The sequence below is a fragment of the Alligator mississippiensis genome, chromosome 2 (assembly GCF_030867095.1).
Source record: "Alligator mississippiensis isolate rAllMis1 chromosome 2, rAllMis1, whole genome shotgun sequence".
NCBI lineage: Eukaryota > Metazoa > Chordata > Crocodylia > Alligatoridae > Alligator > Alligator mississippiensis.
Genome location: NC_081825.1, coordinates 215990107 through 216002415, shown reverse-complemented (window position 1 = coordinate 216002415; position 12309 = coordinate 215990107). Strand labels below are relative to the sequence as shown.

The 12309-nt window shown below is 37.5% G+C and overlaps 1 protein-coding gene across 8 annotated transcripts in view; it reads left to right on the top strand.

The window, feature by feature from the left end:
• The window catches only part of SHANK2 (SH3 and multiple ankyrin repeat domains 2), a 703363-nt gene extending 697849 nt beyond the window's left edge, over nucleotides 1-5514 (top strand). For all 8 annotated transcript variants that reach the window (XM_059722745.1, XM_059722744.1, XM_059722747.1 and 5 more), the window contains one exon: nucleotides 1493-5514. In XM_059722745.1, the coding sequence (XP_059578728.1) occupies nucleotides 1493-2066 (574 nt within the window). In that variant the 3' untranslated portion in view covers nucleotides 2067-5514. The remainder of the gene's footprint in view (nucleotides 1-1492) is intronic.
• The last annotated feature ends 6795 nt before the right edge of the window (nucleotides 5515-12309 follow it).

Genomic DNA, 12309 nt, shown 5'->3' with positions numbered 1-12309 from the left:
TAACCAAAGACGAAATATAACTTATCACCACATAGTGTTTAAGTGGAAGAATGAATTTTGATCATCTAAACCTAAACACAACAAATGTTCCGCTCATTGCCACAGCAGGGGCAGCCTTGCATAGCACTGCTGAGCCACAAGAGCTGTGCCAGCACTGTCCTGCACCCAGTGTATCTGGGCTATAGGGAGCCAGTTGGGTGACCAGAATAGTGCTTTGCCTTCCCCTACACACCCCCACACAGGGAGTCTCTGCCACAGCAGGCACAGCTCTGCACCCAATGACATATTGGGGCAGGGAGGGTAGGAACTAACGGGGCATCAGGGGTTGCTCCTAGGGCATTATTGGGCTGCTGTTTCGAGCATCAACACTGCTACAGCACACATGGTAGCGGTAGTGGCTGCCATCACAGTGCAGTGGCAGGTAAGACTTCCCCCTTCCTTTCCCCTTGCACCTCACCCCTGCTCCCCCTTCTTTGCAATGCTCAGCATGTCTTCTCCCACCCCCCACCCTGCCCCCCACCCAGTGCTGAAGGAGCTTGTTACACCTTTGTAGAGGTACAGCCTTTTCACCAAAAAAGTAGCTGATCAAACCCAAACCAGGTTAGCAGTTATCATAATAATATTGTCACTTGTCCAAAATGGAGTTTAGTGGCTGTTTTGCCATGGTCTGGTATACGTGTAGTCATACTGGCACTTTTATTAGGCAGCCTTTTGTTCATTATTGTTATTAAAAAAGCAAAGACTTTTTAATGAGTACTGTCTTACGTTGGCCTTTTGCTCTTAAGAGCCAACAGGGTACAAGGGTATAGACGAGGAGTTTCAGAAACCTGTTCCATGTATGAACAAAATCAAAAAATATATTAAAATTCATTGAACATTAGATTTCTATAAAGAAGTCTAAATAAATAGCATGCTTGAAAGAAACAGTTTCAGATGACATACTATATTTTACCTGCCTTATTACACTATGTACAAAATTGAGATCTTGATTTAATCCTATGTGGAAACAATTAAGCATAAAAGATCTAATCACTCCCTGTCTGCTCTGTGAGCAAATGCAGTTTCTCATCTATGCTTTAACCAGTCCTATCTAGAGCTAATACACAAAGATGCCATGTATAACACAGTTTTTCACTTAATGTTAAGTTAACTTATGGTGCCCATGTAAAGGGAAGAAAACGTAAATTTTTTGGGTTTTCTGGAATTTTTTATGCTACTTTTAAGCAAGAGTGTTCATGCTAATGAAATCATGGCTTACCATTGTGTGTGTTTCGTGGGAAAGATTTCTGTGGTACCTTTTGGGTGCTAGTGCCTGTAACCTGACCTTGTAACAAAAATTATATTCATTTGTAACAGATCTCTTACAAACAGAACTTCCTTTATTATTCCAAAGCCATTGTACCTCTGATAAAGAAAGGTTTTGGGGGGTTTGGGCTTTTTTTGCTTTATTCAGTTTTCAGTGTGTCTGAATGTTTCCTGTTTATCATTTTAGGAGCACAGAAGTCATGAGTACTGTCTCAGGTACCCGAAGTACAACCATCACTTTCACTGTCCGGCCTGGAACCAACCAGCCGATCACACTGCAGAGCAGGTCCCCAGACTATGACAGTAGGACATCGGGAGCAAGACATGCTCCAAGCCCTGTGGTTTCACCAACAGAAATTAATAAAGACATCATGCCTGCTCCTCTGACTGCTTCTGCTTCAGCTACATCTCCTTCTCCAACTCTGTCTGATGTATTTAGCCTACCCAGCCAGCCTCCTTCTGGGGACTTATTTGGCTTGAACACAGGCCGCAGCAGGTCTCCTTCTCCCTCAATATTACAACAGCCAATCTCAAATAAGCCTTTTACAACTAAGCCTGTCCACCTGTGGACTAAACCAGATGTGGCAGATTGGTTGGAAAGTCTAAACTTAGGTGAACATAAAGAAACCTTTATGGACAATGAAATAGATGGCACCCATTTACCAAACCTTCAGAAGGAAGACTTGATAGACCTTGGAGTGACTAGAGTTGGGCACAGAATGAACATAGAAAGAGCTTTGAAACAACTACTGGACAGATAAGAATGGCTCCTTTTGCCTCACAAACTTCTCTTCATAAGTAGAGATGGGCTGGTACTGAAATACCTAAAATGCCTTGGCCACCTGCGAGTGCCAGCAAAAGAAATTGGTTTAATTTAGCTCCTGGTACTCAGGTCATGCAGACTGCATGTTTAATGCCCAAACACGAACCTACATAAATGAAATTAATAGGACCATTTTATTTTGAAGGTGTGGGGAGAGATGAGGAAGAGAGATAACTGTTAACTTTAAAAATATTATCTATCCATTAATAATGCCTTTCTGCTGGGATCAGAACATACACGTTTCTTTTTCATTTACAACCATAAGCATTTCACTTATTCACAGAAAGCACTATACTGGTTTTCAGTTCTTGATACTCTTGTCATATGCTCTTCTAAAAATGTTGGGCTTTGTTTTGTTTTGCTTTGCTTTTTATATATGCATGGTCAATGCTTCATTACCTTTTAAACCATTTTTATCAAATATAGGTGCTTGATTTCTTGGTAAAGGTATTTGTGGTATTGGGGATTCTGGTTCAAAGGCAACTTTGTTCTGCTTTACTTTGGTATTTCTTTATTTCTGCATTTACACTTAGTACACTTCCAAGGTGGCAGAACAGCGTTCTACATACGCTCTATGGACTTGATCAGTAGTAGGTGGAAGGGAATTCTCAGTCAAAGGTGAAACACAGTTAAGCTAGTTTAAACTCAAGATACCCATTTTTCAACCAGGTAATGGCTACTGAGGCACAACATACATTTTAATGGAATCGTAGTGTGTTAGTTGATGACATGAAGTGCATCCTTTAGATGTTTTTAATCAGATTTTCAGACATGCTAGGCAGGATCTTAAGGGACTCATCATGTCTGAAATCTGTCTTAAAAAAATCTAAAGGATGCACTTCATGTCACTGACTGACACACTATGATTCCATTAAATGTATGGTGGGTCTTAGTAGCTGGCTAGAAAATGGGACTATTTTAAATGGATATCTCAAGTGGTGATTGAAAAGAAAGACTAATGTTCCCACTGATGTTAATAGAAATTTTGCCTCTGACTTGTATAGGAGCAGGATTTGGGCCTTTTAATAGGAATATAAATATTTCAGTAGGTGACCATTCTACTGACCATAGTTTTGTTTTGGTTTTTGAAGGCTTAAGGTTTGAAAGGAAAGGGGTTGAATATTGACTGGCTGCTTCTATAGCAGGGCTCAGTTTTGTTTTGTTTTTTCCAGGAGAGAGCATCCATGTCAATGATGCAAAAATTTGGCCTGTTTAACTTTTTTAAACAGAAAAAGTTAACAAGTTTCTCTCTGTTTCTGATCTTCTCTTGAAATTAACACATCGTGAATTTAGCAAATTTTGTAAATTTTACTTTCTAAATAATAATATTCAATGTATGCATGGTACGTAAATTGTGTGTGGGTAGCCAGATTTTTGCCTACCATGACAGGTTTTCCCACACTTTGAAAGTACCTGAATTCTCTTCCCTTAATATGGTCCAGCCTATCTCTAATTTTTTTCCCTTTGTTTTTTTTTTCTTTCTATCTATCTTTCTTCCTTTCTTTCTTTTTTCCTGACAACCAAGTGTCTAATTAGGTCTGCAGCAGCCCTAGAATGAGTACATACAGTTTAGCAATTTAAATATCTTTCTTTACTGCAAGTTTAAATAGTTGTACAGATAGTTTATAAGCACAATATTTTAAGAAAATAAGTGGCTGGTCTACTGGGCAGCCTTTGTGCCACTTCAGTGCTAGAAAGTTAAAAACAAAAACAAAAAAACTTTTGTGGTTTAATACTATTTCTGTGGAATAATTATAAAAGTCTCAACCTTTTTAAAATCAACCTCATTTGGATGCATCTGAACCAGCAGAGCTGTGTTATATTTTCTATCTTTGCTAGAACTTCTTCAAAGGAGGATGAGTATTTCTTCAAAAGTGGTTACAGTAAACAATGCATTGGATACTCACAAAAAGCTACTATTCAACCTCCTTCCCCCTTTCTGGAACAAGTCTTTTGACTTAACATCTGTTGCGATAATATATTTGTATTTGAACGTTCCAAGTAACCTTGTAATAAAATTGAAGTATTAAGGCATTTTACCTTCAAGAGTACTGAATTTTTCCATAGTTAAATGGATATTGTTGTAGAGAACAACGGTTTCATTCAGATATTCAGTAATGGCACCTCAAGGCCATAGAATACTTCTAAAAGTGTAAAAATGGTAATTCAGCCATCATTGTCTTCCATTTGGTGATGATACAGAATTCAGTAAGTAAACCACTAATGACATGCTCCTTTTTTTGTTTCCCTGAATACAGTTGGTATTACCTCTATAATATGTGCCAGAAAACACATTAGATAATATGGTAGTAAAAAAAAATGTAGAGGATACTTTTAAGCTGCTTTTTCATCACAACTTTATTGTTGAATTTAGGTTTAATGAGTGCTGACATACACAGTAAATTACAGCAGATGGTAATCCCTTTCTTAAACAGGTGTGTTTCTTGCTTATGTATCTTTTCAGGCACTTAAAGAATAGGTACAGTATAATTAGTAGAAAAGAGATTAAAAGCATTTAAAGAGCTAATGAAAGTTTATTTTTACATGTGTCTTAATGAACTAAAGGTAATGAGGCCTGAAAGGACCTACTTTTACCAATAAAATACACCTCTGCCAAGATGAATTGGTCTCTAGCTCTGTTTGATTTTTGCTACAGAAAGCAATAGTAACAGACACAACATTGCCTCCTAGTATTTTCAACAGCTTTGGAAATGTTGAGGGTAAGGTGGGGGGAAGACCCTATTATTACATGCTCCTATGATGGTGGGAAACAAGGTGTTAGAGCTCTATGAAATATATTACGATAATTCCAGGTTTTAGGATCAACTTTTGTTTATATACTGTAATTTAAATAAATTGCATTTACATGCCTAGTTTCTGTAATATTTGTGTATACAATACCAAAAGCTCACAAGATGTAAATTGTGTATAACTGCACAGACTCCTTTCCCTGGGTGTCTGGAAACGTTTTAAGTTTAATTCATATATTATAAAATGACTAGATGTGACTGTTGATTTACAGAATTTACATATCACAAACGTTAATTATTTGTGGTACTTAAGTTAATAAAAATAGTGATTTTTCTGAGTTCTTAAACAGCATTACCCAGTTGATCTGGCAATGATTATGTGTATGAGCCACAAATATTGATAATTTTCCCATTACATTTTTTCTTTTCTTTTTTAGATATTAATATGTTTCTCGCTATAGTTTGTATAACAACTTGTGTTCACGTTATCTATGTTGCTGTAATTTTTGTGCTTTAATTCCTCTTATTTTGAATTGATTAAAAATCAAGCTCCTGTAACTTGCACTTTCCCCAATCCTTAATACTCTTGTATGGCAACCAAAATTACTGTAAGAAATAAATATAATATTGCACTAAGGTTGTGGTTCTGATTGCCAAAAGTGAAAACTGTCTGAATTTTTATTAAAAAGAGAAGTTGCCAAACTTGAAATCTAATGTTTTTGAAAAAAAGCTTAAAATGCTTTAAGTTTATATACCTAATGTGTTAATATTTAGTTGATTGTTAGAAAAATTGTTTGCTCTAGCTTGCCTTTCCCTGTTAAACGTTTGGATTTTTTTAATGCTGAAAGGTACTTCACCTGAATTCATCTGAATTTCAGATTCATACAGAAGTTTTGAAAAGGAAAAAAAATATTTTTTGCCTTGAGGTGGATTTCAAATAACCATTGATCATTTTTCTGGAATTGAGCTCTGCCTTTATTTTGCTTTTCTCAAATGAGTCCCAATAACCAAGCAAGGCACTGAGTCATTTCTCTGTTCTGAAACTTAGTAAAATCCTGAAAGGGTTTCTGTAGACAAGACCAGCATTAAAAGGGGAAGAAAATAGCAATGCTTATCAAAGTTCATAAAACCTATGATAAAGACTCTATGATATCACTAGAGTCTAATAGCACTATGGATGAATTGGACTTAAAAGTGGGGAAATTTTAACATTTTAAGTCTTTTTCTTTATCTGTGAATTTTTTCTATCTTTAAATTTTGATGCATTGAAGATTTTTGTTTTTATTTTTTTAAGATACTGGAAGTACCAGTAATACTTCAACTGCACTCATTTATATGAGATTCATAACTATTGTTACCTTTCCTCCCTTGGATATTATTCTGTTCCCTCGTTTCTCATTTTATTTCTTTGTTTCTCTTACTTTTTTCTAATATCAAAATGAATTATTTAATGACTTTGTTTTATTAAGAAAACTATTGAGAAACTTGTTTTAATTTAATGTATTTTACTGATTCAATGAAAAAATTATTTCTGTATCTAAGTATTCATGGGTTTTCACATTAGAAGTAATTGTGCACTGTGCAACTACAGCATGCTATGGAACACCTAATGCCACATGGGTAAAGTAATTAATCAGAAGATTTGGTCATTGCTACTGTTATCCACATTGTATTGGTGTTTTTTGTTTTTTCCTATTGTTCCTGAAATATGTTTCTGCTTTACACAGTTGTTACTCTTATGTCCAAAACCAGGAGGAGACATTAGTAGCACTGTACAATCCGGAACAATGAGGTCTTAGTAAATTATATTGCTAAATGATGCTTTTAAACACAAAAAAAATGGGGAAAGTGCGCCTTGCATGTTTTGAACCTGATCTTTCTAAAATCATGTTGTACTCAAATGAAAGAAACGTATTGTCAATAATGTATTATTGTAGCTGAGAAAGAGTTAGAAAAATCAAACTACTATTAGGTACTGTTCATGAACCCTTTCTCAATCATGGAACTGATTTAAACATCATTTAATTCAAACAAAGTATGATATAAAGAAAAGAGAAATAAGTTGAGTTTCAGTTAATTTCCATTAAATCTATTTCTATACCCAAGTTACTTAGTTGATGTGTACTGTATTTCAATAACAAGCTAAACAAAAATAGAATACATAGTGAACTTCTGCTGTGAAGTATAAAACTACCACATATTAACACATTCCCTTGTGCTGACATCTAGTGGCATTTGTTGGACATAATCTCAGAACAGTATTTATATACAGACATATTTTACTTTTATTTCTTTGGATTTGTTTACAATACTTAACTAATATGCATTTTCTCAACAGAAATTCATTCATCTAAACTAATTATTGGCAACTGAAAAAGTATGTAAGTCAAAAAACAAGGATGAATCTATCACTGTTTGTTTTTCAGATTGTTTTCATGTGATTATGATCCATTTATTTTGTGTTTTAAATGACCCTGCAACTTCAGTAGATTATGGGTAGGTTTTTTTACGTGACAAAAAGTTTAAATGCATTTTGCTTCCAACATCACAAATCTTAGACCACTTTTGAAACATCACATTAGAAACAGCCCAATGCAACAAGTTTCCCATAAAGACAGCAAAAATCCTGAAGTTCAGTGTGTACAGGGGCTTAGTTCAGTACTGAACAAAAGTAGGCCATGTGCCAGATTTTGCTAGGATTTTGAACCCAAAGTTCAAGCTTTTTTAATGCCTATCTCTACAAAGAATGGGCTTGTGTATGTTTACATATTTGCATGTACATGCATTCTAGTCAGTGTTGCCAGGTGTAAAATAATTAGAATATTTGTACAACAATTTCAACCCTGGTATAATGTATGATCAATAATAGTAAAAATGTGCAACGTTTTCACATTTGATCATTTTTTAGGAAGCTATTTGATGCACTATATGCAAAACCCAAGTCACTCTCAAGAAGTTTTAACTAACTTTTGGGCTTGCTGGGGTTTTTTTGGTTTTGTTTTGTTTTGTTTTGTTTTTTATAATTTGTATCCAAGGCCAAATTAGCCAAAACTAATTCCAAATCCAAGAGTCCAGAACCATAAGTGGCCCTACTACTGGCAAACATCCTTCACCCATACCTGGGGCTTCAGATGTTTCCAAATCCTTTGGCGGGCATCCTGCTTGCAGGCTCAAGTCCAAAGGCTTGGGGTTGGGATGCCCCTGAGTTTTGCTTGCCCTTAGCCATAAGGCCCTCGGAGCAAGCAAGGGAGGAAACTCCCATTTCCATAAACTGGGCTTAAAGCTGTTGTACCTTGGCGGGTACTGAACCATGCCAGCAGAGCAGTTCTCCCATAGAGCAATTCAGGAAAACTGTCTTCATGGACACAAATACAGGGTATTTCCCCTGCCAGGTTAAGAAGCCACTATGCTTTCTCATGACTGCTTGCCTCAAAAGACAGAAATGTTTCACCTTTGACAAACCAGTTTTCACCCACTCACTGGCAACTTACAGTGCGCAATATAAAGTAAATCAGAAGAAGACATTTAGTGTGCTTATTTGCTTACTTATTTACATCCTTATTTGCATAATTTTAAGTGTATGGTAGTTTTCCAGCAAATACAATAATTTTGAGCTTCCAATACGATAGTTTCATATTTAAGACCTGGCAATGCTGATTCTAATATGTAGCCTCCTGGATAGCTTTAGAAGTTAGTGTGGGAAGTTGCGTGGGAGACGGGCACTTCCAGTGTTGTCATAAACACTGCAGTGTTACATATCCCTATTCCCTTGATATTTTAAAGCAACCTCTGCAAGGAGCTCTTAACTTGTCCTGGATAACATTGGCATTTAATGAACTTATCTACTCATAACTTTTTCATAACCAAAGGTTATCTTTACTTTGATTTCTCAACTTCTTTAAGCATTAAGAACTGCTTTTAATGAACTGCTTGTAAATCAAGTAGTTCTGAAGTCAAAGGTCTTCACAGTGGTAATACCTCTTTCCTTTTAAACAAGTTTTCTATAAATCAATTTTATCTTTGCCTTTCATGTGGACTGAGATGCATGTGTGTCAATTGTTAAGGATTGTCTTGAGGGAGAAAGTTTTAGTTTCCTTCTGGCTATATCACTGCTCCCTGTATGTGTTCAGACATATTTGTCAGTGAGGTTAGACCAGTGAGGGGCCAATGTTTTGAACAGGCATACCACAAATAAGTCTCGCAACCTTCCTGAGTGCCACTTTAGTCCCCTTCTCCTTTTATGTTTCACTCTGTTTTGCGCTCCCTGCCTCTGCTGCTTTGCTTTCTGCTTCCTGCCTTATCTGCTGCTGTGCTGTATGTCCCCTCCCCAATCTGCTGCATGCCACAGAGTGGCTACCAGTGCCACAGATTAGCCACCCTGCTGTAGACTGTGTATAATTTTGCTTGCCCTTCTGACTTCCTCCAATGATCCTAGAAAATATTAAAATATTAGCAGAGATGATTTATCATAGAGACATGTTCTAAGTTCACTGATGCCCCTTTGTGCCAGGCTCTTTTTATGTTGGATTTGTACAAGGCTCTATAAGGAAATCCCCGACAATCCAAATTAGCAATCAATCTCTCAAATCTGTCACCAGAAGGCAGAAGAACTGATGCAGACCTCTGACCTCTTTTGTGAAATGTGGTTGCGAGTGGGTGCCTGACTGATACAAAGGTGACTGGTACAGAATTAGAAAGGTTGTTTATTGCCTGGTATCTATTTAGTGTTGCCAGTTATCAAAACAAAACAAAATTAAATGTATTCGGATTTCTAATTTGACAAAATGGAGGTGCGTGTTATGTGTTTGTAATTGCTCTCTTATCCTTCTTCAGGAAAAGCTGCAACTTGCACCATCCATCTGCTCCCTTCCAATAGAGTTTTTTTTTATTAAAAATGTAATTAACCAGCATTGTTTTATGAAGGGAAGTTTTCAAACTAGTGTGTATACAGTATTCCAGACTATAATCCATTCCTCTGTTTCATTCAAATGAAAGACATTACAAGCAGTTCTCTAGAAATGTTGTGTTATCTACAAATACAGAAATGAAATACACTGATATTAAATGTTTTGCTCAGGGAACTTTGTAATGTGCAGAGGATTTTATTGTGAGGACGGATGCTTCAAGTGATAATATCAGCAACCCCCTTCAAAGCTTTCTAGCCTATAATTCTTGGATATCTTTACTCTAGGTTCTTAACCCAGAGATGTCAAGAAATCTTCAGTTAATTAAGGAGAGGAAAATTACTGTAACTAAGGTAGTGCATAGATCTTTAAATGGGTAGCACAAACCTGGAAAGTATTGCCAATACTGAAGAAGTTCAGAATATCATACAAGAAGAATTAAATCACTTTGAGGACTAACGTAACTGAAATAGCATGAGATTTAATTGTATAAAGTGTGAGGTCATGCTCTAAGCAGAAGTTAATGTTAGTCCATGAGGCTGAGGAGCTCATTAAGTAGCAACAGCAGAGAAGTTTATATGTATTAATTGACTGATCTACCAATGTGATGTGGCTGTGGAACAGGCAAATGCCATTCTAGGCTGTATTGGAAAGTGGTTTTTTTTATTGGAGGGAAAAGATGCATTGGTGACATTGACTTGAAGGCTCTAAGACTCTAATTAGAGCCACTGCCTTGAAGGCGTGACCTCATCAGGGATATTGTATATCATTATGGTTACTCCTTCAAAAATGAATTCAGACCAGAATAGATGAAGAGAATGGTTGCTATGATGGGAAGAAAGATTGCTATGCCCAGTGTAGAGTTTAGCTTGCAAAAGGAGACTAAAATGTTAGCTTTAATTCTGTAGGCTAGAATAACCAGCAGGGGGCATGATTGCCCTCTCTAGGTACATTTTGAGAGGTAGTTAGCTGTGTTAGTTTTAAGATGGGCAGAAGCAGAAGGCATGGCAGGATGGCACCTTTAAGACCATCCTGAGAGTCATGTTATGAAAGGTCATGCCTTTCAGAATGAGTTAGTCTACAAGGTGCTACCCTGCCTTATGTTCTAGATAAACTTGAGGGAAAGCAATGGAGTAAACAAGGAGGAAGATGTCATTGTAGTTAAAACAAACAAACAAACAAAAACCAACAAAAAATCCTGGTGCAAGAACAAGTAAATATGAGCTGGCTTTGAAAATCTTGATGACAGGGCATTGGATTCAGTTACCCATGACACTCCAGCTAACTACCTCTCAAGTTTTCTAAAATGTTTAGAAAGAAGCAAGAGCTTGATCCATTCATAAGGGGGATTTAGTGCTATAATGTCCAACTTATAGGTGCCTAATAGGGGTGTGTGAAGCAGGCCCTATTCAATTCGGATTCAGCTCGAATCAGGAACAGTGATTCGATTCGTTGACTCAGACCACTGTCCCTGATTCAATTCAGCCATATCCAAATCTGAAGATTCGATGCTGATTCAGAGAATAAGCAATTCGGCCATAGACACAGCTTTAAATGTTTTTTCTACATACCTTGAGGTACCAGGCATGGCTCATGAATGCTGCAATGCTGGGGCAGATGAAGTGTCCCACAGGAGTGGGGGGGGGCCTTCCATGTGCTCAGCTGCGAACCTGGAAGAGGACTGGAAATGCTTCTGGTCCACTTCTGGATCTGCTGCCAAGCGTGCTGGGGAGCCCCTGTGCTTCTGTGGAATGCTCCATGCACCCCAGCATTGCAGCATTCACGAGCCGCCTGCTACCTAGAGGTATGTAGAAAAAACATTTAAAGCTGTGTCTGTCTGAATCGCCAAATCTTTCTGAATCTTTCCACATTGATTTGGAGGGCTCCAATTTGATTCGGAAAGATTAAAGGGTCCTCTGATTCAATTTAGATTCAGAGATTTGGCCACCAAATCAGGCCAAATCTCCACCAGATCAAATCAGGGACCGAAGCTTTGCACAGCCCTAGTGCCTAATGGAATCCACAGCCTGTGTTGGATACTATGCTCCCTTCCAGCACATAGGGAAGTTACATATGTTAGAATGGAACTTGCAAAGCCAGCACACTACAGAGGAAGCTACCAAAAATAGACAGTAGGAAATGTCAAAGCAAAGCCTTCTTCAGGGCTTCAGCACTTTGCTCTGGGCTGTTGGCATAGCCCACACTGAACCCTCCACTGGAGTCAGACACTTAAAGCAGCCATTTCTCACAAAGCCTGGCTATCGGAGAAGTGGGACTGGAGCTGCTTCAGTCTTGAGTAATGGGTCTTTGCTACCATGCTTGTCAGCGCAAACAGAATCACGCATCTAAACATACGAAGTGTCTTCCTCTTGAGTGAGAGAAGGCCTCTATTAGAGAAGTAGTAGGGTTTTTTCATAACTGCTGGAAACAGCCCCAAGAGAAAGATAAACTACTGTACACAAACATGTATGTGTGCATATGCACAGACTTCATTACTTAGTTTAAATCGGGGGTTGTCAACTGGGGG